The sequence below is a fragment of the Sarcophilus harrisii genome, chromosome 1 (assembly GCF_902635505.1).
Source record: "Sarcophilus harrisii chromosome 1, mSarHar1.11, whole genome shotgun sequence".
NCBI classification, from domain to species: domain Eukaryota; kingdom Metazoa; phylum Chordata; class Mammalia; order Dasyuromorphia; family Dasyuridae; genus Sarcophilus; species Sarcophilus harrisii.
In genome coordinates, this window is record NC_045426.1 from 156,691,204 (window position 1) to 156,708,231 (window position 17,028).

The 17,028-nt window shown below is 32.5% G+C and overlaps 1 protein-coding gene across 12 annotated transcripts in view; it reads left to right on the top strand.

Annotated features, from left to right (window-relative positions):
* ERBIN (erbb2 interacting protein) overlaps positions 1-17,028 on the top strand; it is a 173,890-nt gene that overhangs the window by 95,859 nt on the left and 61,003 nt on the right. For all 12 annotated transcript variants that reach the window (XM_031965694.1, XM_031965727.1, XM_031965705.1 and 9 more), the window contains exons 8-10: positions 5,150-5,206; positions 13,816-13,879; positions 15,120-15,194. In XM_031965694.1, the coding sequence (XP_031821554.1) occupies positions 5,150-5,206; positions 13,816-13,879; positions 15,120-15,194 (196 nt within the window). The remainder of the gene's footprint in view (positions 1-5,149; positions 5,207-13,815; positions 13,880-15,119; positions 15,195-17,028) is intronic.

The following is a 17,028-nucleotide window of genomic DNA, read 5'->3' on the forward strand; positions in this document are numbered from 1 at the left end:
AATTGCCTACTCTATTTACTACCATCTGTGCTATTACTCTAAATGACATCAAAAAAAATCGTAGCTTTTTCCACATCAAGTCAACTAGGCCTAATAATAGTAGCATGCCTTCCAACTGCCTCTGCAGTCATTACAATTTATCATTTATTCTAATTTTAGCCTCTTGTACTTATTTTTCAGTAAGGGAAATTGAGGCCCAAGAAGGCACTAAGGTGTATTTATTGAATCAGGAATCAAGTTGGCATGAGAAACCAGAAGTCTTTACTAAAATATATTTCTTAAGTGACAAGAAACATGAATGTCTTTCTTTTTACTCAAAGTGACCTTCTACAGCAAAATGAAACTACCAGAACACTTAACAACCAAGAAATGGGAAAAAAAAGAGAGAGAACTTTGTAGTTGAATGTGAAATAAAAATTGTTCATTGTGGGAAAATGTTTTTTCATTCCTAATATAGAAGTTTGAGTATTCCTTCAGTTCTCTGTTCAAAATCTTTCAATGTTTCCATATTGTTTTTAGGTTAAAATGCAAATGCTTAAGCATTTAAGGGATATCACAATCTGACTTATACCTCTACATTCTTATTTTATTATTTCTACCTGTCAATGAAAAGACTACTTAATATTTCTTAAACTTAACACACCATCTCTTGCTTCTGTATATTTATACAGGACCTTGCCAGTTCCTTTGTTAATTTTGTTAGACCCTTTCTCAAGACTTTCTGTAGCGCCTGGTCCCTTCTACCACCCTACAGACAAGTTCCCTAGTTTGGTTGTTTCTGTCCTTTGCAGTAGTTGGTCCCTGAGGTCTTGTCTTAGAGAATACCTAATTGTCAGCTTTCATCTACTTAACTCTGCATAACTCATCCCTTCTAATTCTCACCTCTTCTGAGGCAGACTTCCTGGTAAACTCTGCATTACTATCTGGCATGATGTTAAATCTCAATGAAGGTCCTTGTACATTACATGGACATGTACAAGAGAAGTCTATAGACGTTTCTTTAATCATCGATGTTTTGCTTGGATTCTTTCCTTGCTGGTGAGCAAACTTTCTGTGATGACCAACCTTGTTCTTCCTTAGTGCCATGACTTCATTTCCTGACAGCAAATAGTTCTTTCTTAGGCCACCACTCCAACATTGTCTGTACCCTTGTCATTTTATTATCTTGGACTCTTGGTCAAACAATTGAATCTGAAATCCCTTGGTTTCTTGTCTTTTCACTGAAAACATCTTGCCAATCCAACTCTGGATTTCTTCCACAGCTTTCTCCTTCAGTACTATTCATATGCTCCTAAATGGATCTGGAAAAAATTTAATCTTGTTCATTGACTACAAAATTATGATATCTAATCATAATTGGGCCCTCACTAGAACCAGGCATTCTTTCAGCTTCTCCTTAATTGAATTACTTTTCCACTTTCCACAAGGATTATACCAAATTTCTGTTTCCAAGGTTTCAACATCACCTCATACAAAATTGAGGCTATTTGCTAAGGGCTTCCTCTTCTATTCTTATTATCTTATGTTACTTATAATTATATTACTTTCCCACCATCTCCCATTTCTCTCTGTTCTCAGGCCATTCTCCTTATAGATATCCACTCTGTGGATATAGAGACATGCACTATTGATTCAAATCTCTTCCCTGTTTTTCCACTTAGTGTCCCACTTTATTCTCTACTTTTTCTCTTTCCCCAGTTCAATCATGTTCCCAGATATCTGCAGATATTTCTATAATATCCTATTTCTAAGAAATCCTTTTTTAATCATACTATTCCTCCTTGCCTAAACTCCTTGAGAAAGATGGTTCCCTGTGTCTTTAGCTCCTTGTACTCTTTAAACACTCTGTAATTAGGTGTCTGTCCTCATTTTTCAACTGAAACTATTGTCTCCAAATTTAGTAATCAACTTTAAATCTCATGATTTTTCCTCATTCTTGACCTCTGTTCAGCATTTGCCACTGATGATAATTTGCTTATCCATTATACTCTCTCTTCTTTTTTTTTTATTAAAACTTAACATTTTCAAAACATATGCATAAGTACTTTTCAACATTCACTGTTGCAAAACCCTGTGTTCCAAATGTTTTCCCTTCCTTCCCCTCACCTCCTCACATAGATGGCAAATAATCCAGTATATGTCAAATATGTGCAATTCTTTTATATATACTTAAACAGTTATCATGCTGCACAAGAAAAATCAAATCAAAAAGGAAAAAAATGAGAAAACAAAATGCAAATAACAACAAAAAAAGTGAAAATACTATGCTGTCATCCACATTCAGTCCCCAAAATCCTCTTTGGTGCATATGGCTCTCTTCATCACAAGACCATTGGAAGTGACCTGAATCACCTCACTGTTGAAAAGAGCCATGGCCTTCAGAATTGACCATTGTATAATTCTGCTGTTGCTGTGTACAGTGTTAGCCTAGTTTTACTTATTTCACCTAGCATGTTTCTTAAAAAACAATTATATTCTGTAACATTCACATACATCATTTATTTAGCCATTCTCCAACTGATGGGCATCCAGGTAGTTTTGAGTTTCTTGCCACTACGAAAAAGGCTGCCACACAGCCCTCTTTGTAGTAGCTAGAAACTGGAAACTAAGTGGATGCCCATCAGTTGGAGAATGGCTGAATAAATTGTGGTATATGAATATTATGGAACATTATTGTTTGGTAAGAAATGACCAACAAGATGATTTCAGAAAGGCCTGGAGAGACTTACACGAACTGATGCTGAGTGAAAGGAGCAGGGCCAAGAGATCATTATATACTTCAACAACAATACTATATGATGATCAATTCTGATGGACCTGGCCATCCTCAGCAATGAGATGAACCAAATCAGTTCCAATAGAGCAGTAATGAACTGAACCAGATACACCCAGTGAAAGAACTCTGGGAGATGACTAAGAACCATTACATTGAATTCCCAATCCCTATATTTTTGCCTGCCTGTATTTTGGATTTCCTTCACAGGCTAATTGTACAATACTTCAGAGTCCAGTTCTTTTTGTACAGCAAAATAACTGTTTGGTCATGTATACTTATTGTGTATTTAATTTATACTTTAATATATTTAACATCTACTGGTCATCCTGCCATCCAGGGGAGGGAGTGGGGAGAAGGAGGGGAAAAATTGGAACAAAAGATTTGGCAATTGTCAATGCTGTAAAATTACCCATGCATATAACTTGTAAATAAAAAGCTATTAAAAAGAAAAGAAAAGAAAAGAGCTGCCACATAATATTTTTGCACATGTGGGTCCCTTTCCTTCCTTTAAGATCTCTAAGATATAGGACCAATAGAGACACTGCTGGATCAAAGAGTATACACAGTTTGATAGCCCTTTGGGCATAATTCCAGATTGCTCTCCAGAATGGTTGGATCAGTTCACAACTTCACCAACAATGTCTCAGTGTCCCAGTTGTCCCACATCCCCTCCAACATTCATCATTATTTTTTCTTTTCATCTTAGCCAATCTGAGAGGTGTATAGTAGTATCTCCAGAGTTGTCTTTATATGCATTTCTCTCATCAATAGTGATTTAGAACACTATAAATGGTTTTTATTTAATTTTTTCATCTCAAAATTGTCTGTTATATTCTCTCTTATTAAGTTTCTTGTGATCTATTCTTCCAAATACTCTTTCCTAGTATCCTCTCTTGGGGCTTCATGTCACTTCCACTAGCTTTAAGTGTATGCCATCCAAGCCTTTATGTTGCACCCTCTTCTTTTTTTGTATAGTAGCTTCTGTGGGTTTAGTTATCCTTTCTCTCTCTCTCTCTCTCTCTCTCTCTCTCCCCCTCTCTCCCCTTTTTTTGACTGAGGCCTGACTTCAGGGCCGCCACTTTATCCATTGCACCAACTAGCTGTCCCAGTTATCATCTCTTTACAGATATTTCCCAGATCTGTATTCAGCTTAATAATATTCTCCTTAGTGCCATCCTGCATTAATACCTTGATTTGTTTGTTTTTTGAATAGTAATTTATTTTTCCAAATGGATATAAAGATACTTTTCATTATTCATTTCTGTAAAACCTTCTATCCCATACTTTTCTCCTTCCCTTTCTTGCCTTCTCCCTCACAAAGACAAGAAGCAATCTAATATAGATTAAGCATGTACAATCCCTTTAAATATATTTCCATATTTGTCATGTTGTGCAAGAAAAATCAAATCAAAAGGGGAAAAAAAATGAGAAAGAAAAAGTAAACAAACACAAAAAGGTGAAAATGTTATTCTTTGAGCCACATTCAGTCTCCTTAGTTCTTTTTCTGAATGTAGATATCATCTTGCATCCTAAGTGTATTGGAATTACCTTGGATCATTGCATTGCTGAGAAGAGTCAAATTTATCATTATTAATCATCACATAATCGTGCTATTATGTACAATGTTCTCCTGGTTCTGCTTACTTCACTCAGCATCAGTTCATATAAATCTTTCCAAGCTTCTCTGAAATCATTATTTCTTATAGAAAAATAATATTCCATTATATTCATGTACTATAATTTATTTAGCCATTTTCCAATTGATGGGCATATACTCATTTTCCAATTCCTTTCCATTACAATGAGGTGGGACAAACATTTTTGCATATGTTGGTCCTTTCCCTCTTTTATAATCTCTTTGGGATACAAATCCACTAGTGAAACCACTGGTTCAAAGTGTATACACAGTTTGATAGCCCTCTGGGCATAGTTCCATATTGCTTTCCAGAATAGTTGGATCAGTTCACAACTCCACCAGTTTTCCTACATACCCTCCAACATTGATCATTTTAGCCAATCTGAGAGGTGTATAGAGGCTCAAACAAAGGAGTGAAAGAAACGTAAAAACTCAAATGTGAAGGAACAATGAAAAAAAGAGGCTCTCAAAAAAAAATAACCACCTCTGTATTGCCTTGAAAGTATTCTCAATTATATCAAGTATATTTTTGCTTCTCAGGCTTTTAAGGGTTAAAAGTTTCTATTATTTTTTATACTCTGACAGTGTATTATACATGTATCTGTCTTTGTAGTTACACATTATATGGCACAAGTTAATCACAATAATATATTTATATTATAGCACAGCCATAATCTAGTCACTTTTGCCATTGTAGTATTTGTTTTTAATTTCTCTCCTTTTCTCAAATTTGACAGGTTAACAAAACTTCAGATTTTGGAACTTAGAGAAAACCAGTTAAAAATGTTGCCAAAGTAAGTAAAGATATTCCATTGAATTTATGTGATTTCTTTCCCTCCTTCCCCTTTTTAAATCAACTTTTTTTTTTTTTAATTATAATTTTTTTTTCATTCCCACCTCCTCTCCCCTAGTACTGTATGGGAAAAACAAAGTAAAACATACCCTTGTTACAAACATTGTCCAGCAAAACAATATTTATTGCCCAGGTGCTAAAACATGTCACATTCTGAATATTGGGCTTCATCTTTGATTCTTTAGAATCACAATTTTTATTGGTTAGAATTCCTGAATCTTTCAGAATTTTTTTTTATATTATAATTTTTTCCCTACTTCTACTTTAAAATAGAACTTCATCAGTTTATACAAATCTTTATAGGTGTTTCTGAAAGGGCTTCTCTGTTTTTTTCTAGCACATTAGTATTCCATCACATTCTTATAGTTTGTATTATTATTCCCTAATCAGTGAGCATCCTCTTGTTTTCCACTTATTTGCTATTAAAGAGCAGCTATGACTTATATAAGATTTTGTAGAATTTTTTCTTTCTTTCATCTTTGATAGGCTTAGTTGTTGTTTCTCTGGGTCAAAGAGTATGCGTATATTAGTAATCTTAGGAGCATAGTTTCACATTGCTTATCAGAATGGCTGGACCAATTCACATCTCTACTACAAGTGTTTTCTTATTCCTATTTTCCCTCAGCCTTTCCCAACAGTTTTAATTTTTCATTTTTTTGTCAACTTTATAAGTGTAGGTAGTATTCCAGAGTTGTTTGATATGTATTTCTTTAATTGTGATTTAGATCATTTTTCCAAATGAATATAGATAGCTTTGATAGTGTATTTTCTTAAGAATTTCATATTCTTTATTCATTTAGCAATTGGCAAGTGATTTTTTTATTTTCAAAAATTGAATCAATTCCTTATGTCTTTGTTTTGTGGTGTTTTTTGAGGAGAGGCAGTTGTAGTTAAGTGACTTACACAGCTAAGGTCATATAACTAGTAAGTATTAAGTGTTTGTGGCCAGATTTGAACTCAGGTACTTTTGACTCCACTGTGCTACCCCCAGTTCCTTATATTTTTGAAATGAGACATTTTTCAGAGAAATTTGCTACAAAATATTTTTTCCCCTTTTACCTGTTCTCTTAATCGTATCAGATCTGTTTATGTAAAAACTTTTAAAATGAATTTTAAAATGAATTCATTTTATATTTTGTTATCTATTATTTGGTTGGACATGAACTTTTTCCCTAACGATACCCCCAAAAGGTAAATTCATGCATGTTCCTTTAATTTTTTTATATGGTGACCTTATATCCTTGTATGTGGTGTGAGGTATTATGTAAATCTAATTTCTTTCCAGATGTGGCCTGATTTTTCTGGTAGTTTTTGTCAAATACTGTATTTGTTTACCAGTAGCTGAGGTCTTTAAGTTTGTCAAACACTATTTTATTAGATTTATTTGTTTTTGCAATTGTGTGCTTAATGTTTTAGATTGTTTGAACTTTCCTTTTTTTAACTGGTACCAGATAGTTTTGCTTCTTGATGTTTGTAGTGTATTTCCCATCTGATTCTGTTAGATATCCTTCCTTCCCACTTCTCTCCCTCCTCATCTCCCCATTATTTCCCATAAGTATCTTGTTATTTTCCTCCAGATGGATGAATTTGGTGTTATTGTTTTTTTATTTCTATAAAGTAATCCTTTGCCAATTTAACATTTAATATGTGATTTTCTTTATAAGTTTAAATGTTTGAAGTTATATTTGATCAAGATTATGCCTTTTTTATCCAAGTAGAAATATAAATTATATAAGGAAGCAAAATATATATTTCAAAGAATATTAATATTTTTAATGTTCACTGATGACATTATACAATTTAAACATTTATGTTTCAATATGAATAGTAAATATTACATTATGTATGCAATATTGTTTGTAGTTTAGCTAACAGAAACCTGATCCATTCATCAAAGATGTGACCCAGGAAGGAAGCAAAAAAGATGTCCAAACAGTTTAAGGTCACAAATTCCATGGCTTGGATTTTATATACCTTTTTGTAATCAACTTTATAAGTCACTTTTATATATATAATTTTAAAAAGAATTTAACTATCTGATTTCTAAACCTATAGTAGATGGGAAGCAAAAAATAAAAAGGGATGAATGGCACTGCTGCACAGATGTAAAGGAATCATAGAATTACAGAATACACCAAAAGTTGTATAATCTAACCCATAACCAAATAATCAGTTGGAAAATGATGGGAAGATATTCAGCACAATTACATTGATCATCATAAATCTGCTTGGAAACCTTTGCTGGAATCCTAAGTGTCAGGGAACTAATATTTCCTGTTGCCCCCCAAGTCCTACTTCTCTCCTCCAAAATTGCCTATTAAATGCTGTGGATGTGTATATATGATATATGCATATATTATCTCCCACATTGAAATGGAAGCTTCCTGGAAGTTGAGGTTATTTCATCCTTCATATTCTTATTCCCATATCTTTGCATATAATTTTTGTGTCTTGAACTTTAGTTGTTTTGTCTTAAGCTCTTTGAAGGAAACACTACTTCCACTATAACTCTTCCCCTTATTCTCAAGTCTTTCACCCTTTCCTAATTGTTACTTCTTTTCCTTAGTTTTGCAGTTTTGTTTTCTAGTTCCTTTTTCTTTTTTGATTTCATATAGTTTTTCATTTTTCCTCTTTTTTCCCCTTAAACAGTTAAATGGTCACATAATGTATCTTCATTCCTTTCCTTCCCTTCAACTTTGTTAGTTTTTACATTTTAATTTTCTGCTTCTTTAGTTCTTTTCAGTGTGCGTCTTTGGTTTGTATTCTAAACTTTTATTTTTTGATTCATGGCATTTATACTTATTTAGTCCTTCAAATATCCTCATATAATTAAAACTTCTAAGATGCCGATTTTGAGTTCTTTCTTAACAGTTTCTGTGTTTGTACCTTGTTGATCTTGTTTCAAGGCCTCCTTTTCAGAAATGCCAATCCTTCCTGGTGATAAAATGGTTATTTTCTCATGACAGGAATTTACTATGTCCCTTGATTGTACAGTTCATTATTTGCCCTTTCCATGGTCATTTTCCCCCATTGGCCATGCAGTCTTCTCCCTGCAACTGTGTCCTCCCACTCTTATAGATATCATTTTGCATGTGTACCTGTGGGCACACATACACAGCATAACCTTGATGTCTTTTTCCCTAAGATAGGATGAGAGAACTCTTTAAACTCCAAATCCCTGTAGATAATAGCTGTTGTTAAAGTCTTGATTTCACTTTCTAGAATATCTTCCATAGGAGTATTTGTCAGTTGTACTCCCTCTCAACACCTCATTACTTCTTCCCTTTTTTATCCCTTTCTTTGTCCTGTTTACCTTTTACTGTAGTCTCTCTTTATGATACTATATATAATTCTTTAATTTATTAACATCAAAAATTAATTGATTTCATTTGTAGGCAGTGTGCTGTGAGGTTTACCTATGTTTCAGACCTGTTTCTCAATTCAAGTAGTTTCTCCACTGTCAATTCTATTTGATTACTCTTACCCTTGTTTCTTAATGTTAAAAGACAGAAATCTCTCAGAGATTCCCTGTTGTTATTACCTTTAATTGCTATTTTTGTTTATTCTTGTATTTATTTTCTCAGAAGTTTAAGGAACAGATAATTTTTTCATGTCTGATTTTCTTTCTTCTTCTTTTTTTTTATTAAAAGCTTTTTATTTACAAAACATACACATGGGTAATTTTTCCAACATTGACCCTTGCAAAATCTTTTGTCCAAAATTTTCCCCTCCTTCCCCCATCCCCTCCCCTCACTGGCAGGTAGTCCAATACATGTTAAATATGTTAAATCCAATATATATATACATATTTATACAGTTATCTTGCTGCACAAGAAAAATCAGATCAAGAAGGAAGGAAAAGAAAAACTGAGAAAGAAAACAAAATACAAGCAAATAACAACAGAGAGAGTGAGAATGCTAGGTTGTGTTCTACACTCATATAGATGGCTCTCTTCATCACTGAACAAGTGGAACTGGTTTGAATCATCTCATTGTTGAAGAGAGCCTCGTCCATCAGAATTGATTGTCATATATATAGTCTTATTATTGCCATGTATAGTGATCTCCTGATTCTGCTCATTTCACTTAATATCAGTTCATGTAAGTCTCTCTAGGCCTCTCTGGAATCATCCTGCTGGTCTTTTCTTACAGAAATTATATTCCATAGCATTCATATACCACAATTTATTCAGCCATTCTCTAATTGATGGGCAACCACTCAGTTTCCAGTTTCTGGCCACTACAAAGAGGGCTGCCACAAACATTCATTCGTTCATGTACAGATTCTCCCACATGCCACAAACATATGGGTCCCTTTCCCTCCTTTAAGATCTCTTTGGGAGAATCCTTAGTTAAGCACATCATAGATGTTTTTAAATGTTTGTTTACAAATTTTCCTCAATGAAGTTGGTATTTCTGACTTTCCCATTTCAGTTTCTTGTAACATCAACATAGTTCTAATAATCTTGTCAATTTCTATTTAAAGAAAACTCAAAAAAGTAATCAGTAGAAGAATGATGAGAAAATATAAGTTGGAAAAGAGGGATAAAGTAAAATGATGTGAATAAAAGTAAAAGTTTAGGAAAAAAAGCAGGTTCATTTATAGCTATAGGATTATAGTATACTTTGTTAGAATATATTTTCTTATACTATCCTCCTCAAAAATGCTAAAATAATTTTTGGTTAGTCTTTTAGTTATTGCAAATACATAAATTTTGTCTATCTGGCAACTTATCAATGAGACATATCTCACTGATATTTTTATGTTATTAGTGTTAGTGTGATATTACTGCCAAGTATTAACATTTCCTGTAAAGTTATCAGTTGTATATATCTTAGAAAATAGAGGGAAAAAGAACTTTTTAAATAGTCCTTCCCATTGGCAGGTGGTTTTTAGTTAGTATGTTATATAGCATAGTTCTCACATAAAATAATATTTCATTATCATAAATAGGCAACATATTTCAGCAAGTTTAGATGAAATGGATGCCTTCAGAATAAGGAGAGATTAAAGTTCAGCTTTTACAGTACTTTATGGCATAAAACTTTTTAGGTATTTTTTGTTGGTCAAGAAAGATGTACTTATTGTAGTTTTAAATTAGTTAGACCTTATTGTCAACTAAACATGATTTTTGAAAGTTTTCTTTTAGATGATATAAAACATTATTAGATATTGCTTTAGAATTTCAGAGAATTGTGGATTTAGAGCTTTGAGGGAACCTAGTTCCTCATTTTTTGCATATGCAGTAACTGAAATGAAGGAGATGAAATATTTTACTTAGGCTTATAAAGATTCAATAAGTGAAAGAGAACAGAATTCAGTTTTAACACATTTGTCACTTTGTCAACACATTCTTTGCATCGTACCATACTGCCTCTAATATATAGGGAGACAATCACTTCTTTTTCTTTTTGGATTTTCAGAGGAATGTATATATGTAAAAATTAATAATGTATTAACAACTTTAAAAAGAGCTTATATTTAACTCAAACTTCCAAACATATAATAATGGGACTGTGGAATTAAAATATCTCCTCTCTGAAAATTTCATTTTAGTTTTATTTCAGTATAAGGACTCTAGCTAGTTTTTCACTGCTACTTGATTTCATTTGAGAGAAAATTAAGATTAAAATCAGAGATAATAGTACTAGGTGAATTTTAACTTAATTTTTGAAAGATTTTGAACCATCTTATCTTCATATAAACTAAATATTAAGATCTCCATTTCTTTTTGTTTTGGTGATCTGCCTGTGGAATTGACAAGTAAAGTGATTTTTCCCATTAAGCGTTAGAAGTAAGTTTTTTTTTCTTCTTTTTTTGTTTTTTATTATAATAACTTCTTATTAACAGAACCCATGCCAGGGTAATTTTTTTTTTTTTTACAACATTATCCCTTGCACTCACTTCTATTCCGATTTTTCCCCTCTCTCCCTCCACCCCCTCCCCTAGAAGGCACGCAGTCCTATATATGTTAAATATGTCTCAGTATATCCTAAATATAATATATGTGTGCAGAACCAAACAGTTCTCTTGTTGCACAGGGAGAATTGGATTCAGAAGGTAGAAATAACCCAGGAAGAAAAAACAAAATAAACAGTTTAATTTTTTCCCTTGTTCTTTCTTTGGGTGTAGCTGCTTCTGTCCATCATTGATCAATTGAAACTGAGTTAGGTCTCTTTGTCAAAGAAATCCACTTCTATCAGAATGCATACAGTATATACAATACAGTATCGTTTTTGACGTATATAATGATCTCCTGGTTCTGCTCATTTCACTTAGCATCAGTTCTAAGTCTCTCCAAGCCTCTCTGTATTCATCCTGCTGGTATTTCTTACAGAACAATAATATTCCATAACATTTTGTATACCACAATTTACCCCAACCATTCTCAGTTGATGGGCAAAACTGGTTTCGTTTCTAGACTACAAACAGGGCTCCACAAATTTTTGGCACATAGGTCCCTTTTCCTTCTTTAATATCTCTTTGGGGTATAAGCCCAGTAATAGCCTCTGGATCAAAGGGTAACAGTTTGTAACTTTTTGGGATAATTCCAGATTGTCTCAGAATGGTTGGATTCGTTCCAAACTCAACAACAATGCTTAGTATCCCAGTTTTCCCACATCCCTCAAATTCTTTTTTTTTCCTGTCATCTTAGCCAATCTCAGAGTTGTCTTAATTTGCATTTCTCTGATTAATAGTGATTTGGAACACTCTTTCATAAGTGGTAATAGTTTCAATTTCATCATCTGAAAATTGTCTGTTCATATCCTTTGACCATTTATCAATTGGAGAATGGCTTGATTTTTATAAATTAAGTCAATTCTCTATATTTTTAAATAGGCCTTTATCAAACCTTTAAGTGGAAATGTTTTTTCCCCAGTTTGTTCTTCCCTTCTAATCTTGTTTATTAGTTTTTTGTACAAAGGCTTTTTAATTTGATGGAATCAAAATTTTCTATTTTGTGATCAGTAATGGTCTCTAGTTCATCTTTGTTCACAAATTTCTTCCTCCTCCAAGGTCTGAGGATAAACTAGCCTTGTTCCTCAATTTATTTATAATCTCATTCTTTATCCTAAATCATGGAAATTTTGATCTTATCTTGGTATATGGTGTTAAGTGTGGGTTCATCCTAATTTCTGCCAACAATTTCCAGTTATCACAGTTTTTGTCAAATAATGAATTATTATCCCAAAAGTTAGGATCTTTTTTTAAAATCTGTTCTAAGGGATTTCTGTTTTGTGAACCTAACCTATTCCATGATTAATAATTTTTCTTGAATACCAAATGTTTTGGTGGCTGCTTTATAATATAGTTTTAGATCAGTAAGCAAGCCATTTATTTGATTTTTTTTTTCATTAATTCCCTTGGATTCTCGCCTTTTATTATTCCATATGAATTTTGTTGTTTTTTTTCTAGATCATTAAAATATTTTCTTGGAAGTCATTGGTATAAATAAATAAATAAATTAGTTTAGGGATTTTCATCTTTTATATATTCTTGTATCAAGAGACTTAATATTTTTCAATTATTTAATCGACTTTATTTTGTGGAAAATTTTTTTTTTTGCTATATAATTTCTACTTTCCTTTGGTAGATAGATTTCCAAATTTTTATGTTCCAGTTTTCTGAATGGAATTTCCCTTTGTATCTCTTGCTGTTGGATTTTGTTGGTGATGTATAAAAATGCTGAGGATTTATCGGGATTTATTTTGTATCCTGCAACTTTGTTAAAGTTATGAATTATTTCTAATAGCTTTTTCGTAGAATCTCATATAATATACCATCATATAATCTGCAAAGAGTGATAGTTTGGTTTCCTCATTTCCTTCTCTAATTCCTTTAATCTTTTTCTCGACTCTTATTGCCGAGGCTAGTGTTTCTACTACAATATTGAATAATAATGGTGATAATGGGCAACCTTGTTTCACTCAAGATCTTACTGGGAAAGGTTCCAGTTTTTCCCCATTGATAATCTTATAAAGTTTTAAATATATGTCCTGACTATTTTAAGAAAAAGTCCATTTATTCCTATACTCTCAAGTGTTTTTATTAGGAATGGATGTTATTTTATCAAATCTTTTTCTGATCTATTGAGATGATCTGGTTTTTTAGTTTGGTTATTGAATTGTAGTTATGCTAATAGTTTTCCTAATATTGAACCAGCCCTGCATTCCTGGTATAAATCCTACTTGGTCATAGTGTATTATCCTGGGGATGATTTTCTGTAACCTTTTTGCCAATATTTTTTTTAAGATTTTAGCATCAATATTCATTAGGGAGATTGGTCTGTAATTTTCTTTCTCTGTTTTCAGCATACCTGGTTTAGGTATCAGTACTATGTCTGTGTCATAAAAGGAGTTTGGTAGGACTCCTTCAATCCCTATTTTTTCAAATAGTTTATATAACATTAGAGTTAATTAGAAGTAAGTTTTAAATTCAGGTTCTCTAGTTCTGAAATCTGTATTCATTGCAGAATTCTGCTGACTGTAATAATCCAATAGAATGTTGAACATGATTATGATTAATTTGTTTTTAATCTGTTCACACAGAACCATGAATAGACTAACTCAGCTGGAGAGATTGGATTTGGGAAGTAATGAATTCACAGAAGTGGTAAGTTAAATTAAATAGTGCCAAAAATATACTTTTAACAAATAAGATATTACCTATAAGCATATGCTTGACTATATAAACGTAAAGTTTTCAAGATGTTCCTTAAAATATTTACATTGGTTTTTGGGGTTGTTGTTGTTCCTCCTTAATAGGACTTACATATTTGGATAAATTATTCATAGGCTTATCAAAAGACCAAAGAAAAAATTAACTTGTAAGGGGAATGAACTATGAACTAGGATCTAGAACTAGAAATGAAAAAGTTCCATTTAAAGGATGATTGTGAACTGAACTTTCTCATTTAAAAATTAAAAGAAGGAAGATGATTTGGGAAGAGACTGTGAAAGTTTTAAAACATTTGAATTTATGTCTAATTCAGCATATTTGGGAAAGCACAAGCTAAAACTATTTCTGCTTCACCTTCTTTCTCTTTTCCTCCTCCCCCACTGAGGCAGTTGGGGTCAAGTAACTTGCTCAGGGTCACACAGCTAGTAACTATTAAAGTGTCTGAGAACAGATTTGAACTCAGGTCCTCTTGACTTAAGGGCTGGTGTTTTATCCACTATGCCATCTAGCTGCCCCTTCTTTCTCCTTTTAATTTTATTCAGTGATAAAAATGTATGCATTCTTTGAGAATTTGAGATAAGGAATGGATTAATAAGGAAAGCAGTTCTTCTGTTTGAGTTACTCATGAGACCAGTTTCACTATTTGGACAGAAAATGATAGAGAAAATTGAACACTAGGAACTATGAAAATCAGCTTAATGTTATTTAGAAAAAAAAATCTTCAAGAATAAGTAGCCATAATTCAAAGAAGAAAATGTACAGTCTGGCATTTTATATTTTTTGTTGAAAAAAATAAGTTTGAATGACTCATGGTATATTCCTGAAACTCAAAGTCCTTAGTTTAGCTATCAGCATGCTCTATAATCTGATCCCAACTTACTATTCTAGTCTTATCAACACTTCCCCTCATACATCTTATACTTGAGCCAAATAGGTCTACTTAATATGACTTAAATAAGATATATGCTTGCACCCTGTACCTGTTGATGTATATTGTTCCCTCTAAGAATGCCCTATCATCTATTTCTGTCAATAAAGGGACAGTATTACCGACTTCAGTGTTCATTCTCTATTCACTATGCTACATTGCTCCTGAAATGTTCTAAACAAAGTTTTCCAAATATTTATCATATTTATTTATTCATATTGTTATTTATCTTTTATTTCCAAACAGCCTGAAGTACTTGAACAACTTAATGGATTAAAAGAATTTTGGATGGATGGTAATAGACTGACTTTTATTCCAGGGGTATGTACCTGAAGTTATAAATGTCCTTCCTTTTTATGCTAATTATTTTTACCAGGTATATGGGCTATGTGTCAAAAGCAAAATATACCCATATTAGGACATTTACTTCCATTTATGTAACATATTTTTCCAGATACATTACCCTGTATTTGTCTTTAATAAATTATTTGAACCTAGAGGGTGCCTATCAGTTGGAGTTATCTTATATGAGTATGATAAAATACTGTTGTACTTTAAGAAATGATGAGCAGGATGATTTCAGATAAACCTGGAAAGACTTATATGAACTGATGCAAAGTGAAGTGAATAGAACCAGAAAAACATTGTACATAATAGCAACAATATTGTAATGATAATTAACTGTGAAGACTTTGATGAAGACAAAGCTCCAAGACAATTCTAGATGACCCACTGTGAAAAACCTGCCCATCCAAAGAGAAAACTGATGAACTCTGAGTGGAGATTAAAACTTTTTTTTCACTAATTACTTTTTAGCTTGGGGAGGGAGATAGGAAGGATTAGAGGTTCTTTTGGTTTTGGAAATAGGTTTTCTGTGTCTTAACATGTAATTGGTATATTGCTTGTCTTCTCAATGGATGGGGAGGGGGGTGTTGAGTGGCAGGGAAAGAGAAAATTTGGATGTCAAAATTTTAAAAAATGAATGAAAAAAATTTTAAAGACATAAAATGACAAGTTATAAAATAATAAAGTAAGTTAAGGTTAATTCTTTTATACTTGTCCTAATCTGTTCAGCTAGGTTTTTATTTTATTTTATCTTTCTCAATTTGTTTTTATAAATATTATCCCTTTATTCATATGTGATTATTTTCATTATACTTTAAGTGATTCTTGATTTCCCTGATGTACACACATCATGGTTCTTTCAGACTTTCTTAACTATGTGATTCTTTTCCATGTATTACTATAAATTCTTTTTTTTTTTTATTTTTATTTTTTTTATTTATTTATTTTTTTTATTTAATAGCCTTTTATTTACAGGATTTATACCCATGTATTACTATAAATTCTTTTTAGAAAATAGTTCTAGTATTCTGGGAATTTTTTCTTCACATAATTGGCAATCATTAGTTAATTGTCAGTTACTTTATTTATTGGAAAGTAATTCTACTTTTTGGAATAATAAAATCTTAACTTTCCCAAAATAAACCTTATAAATGACTTACTAGTTTTTAGTGCTAGACTTTTCCTATGGTAACAAACACAAGTCCTACTGGTTTTATAATTCATGTAGTATATATATATATAGTTTAATATTTATTGTGTCCTGCTTTCTATTGTCCCCAAGTTGGGGTGACATGCTTTCTACCATGCTTTCTAGAGCTCCCACGCCAGAGTAATTAAAATATACCGTCTTAATGGAGGAGTGATTAGGTGAGACTCTTAAGAGTGGTGGAAATATTCCAAGGTCTTTCCCCTTTATATACCTCATCCTTATATAAACAAAATACTGCTCATGCATTAAGTATATACTGCGCATGTGGGACCACATGAACAACTTGCTATTATATGTAGATTGCCACCTGGTATCACTCTGCTTCAATCACAACACAGGTTGTCACTGCACCCTGACTTCTCAGGAAGACTGAGAGCCCTTAGGGGAGATGGGGAGCCGAACCAGACAATGTCAGCAGGTTCCCTCTGGCCTGAAGGGTCTTATACCTCACCCAGAGTTCCCCCACTGTCTGTGACCCTCTACAAATGTTAATTATTATAGTATCTTAATGCTGAAAGAAATCTCTGGCAACATCTTATATAATTTTTTGTTTTACAAATGAGTTAAGTGAAACTAAAAAAATGTAAATGACTTGCTTTA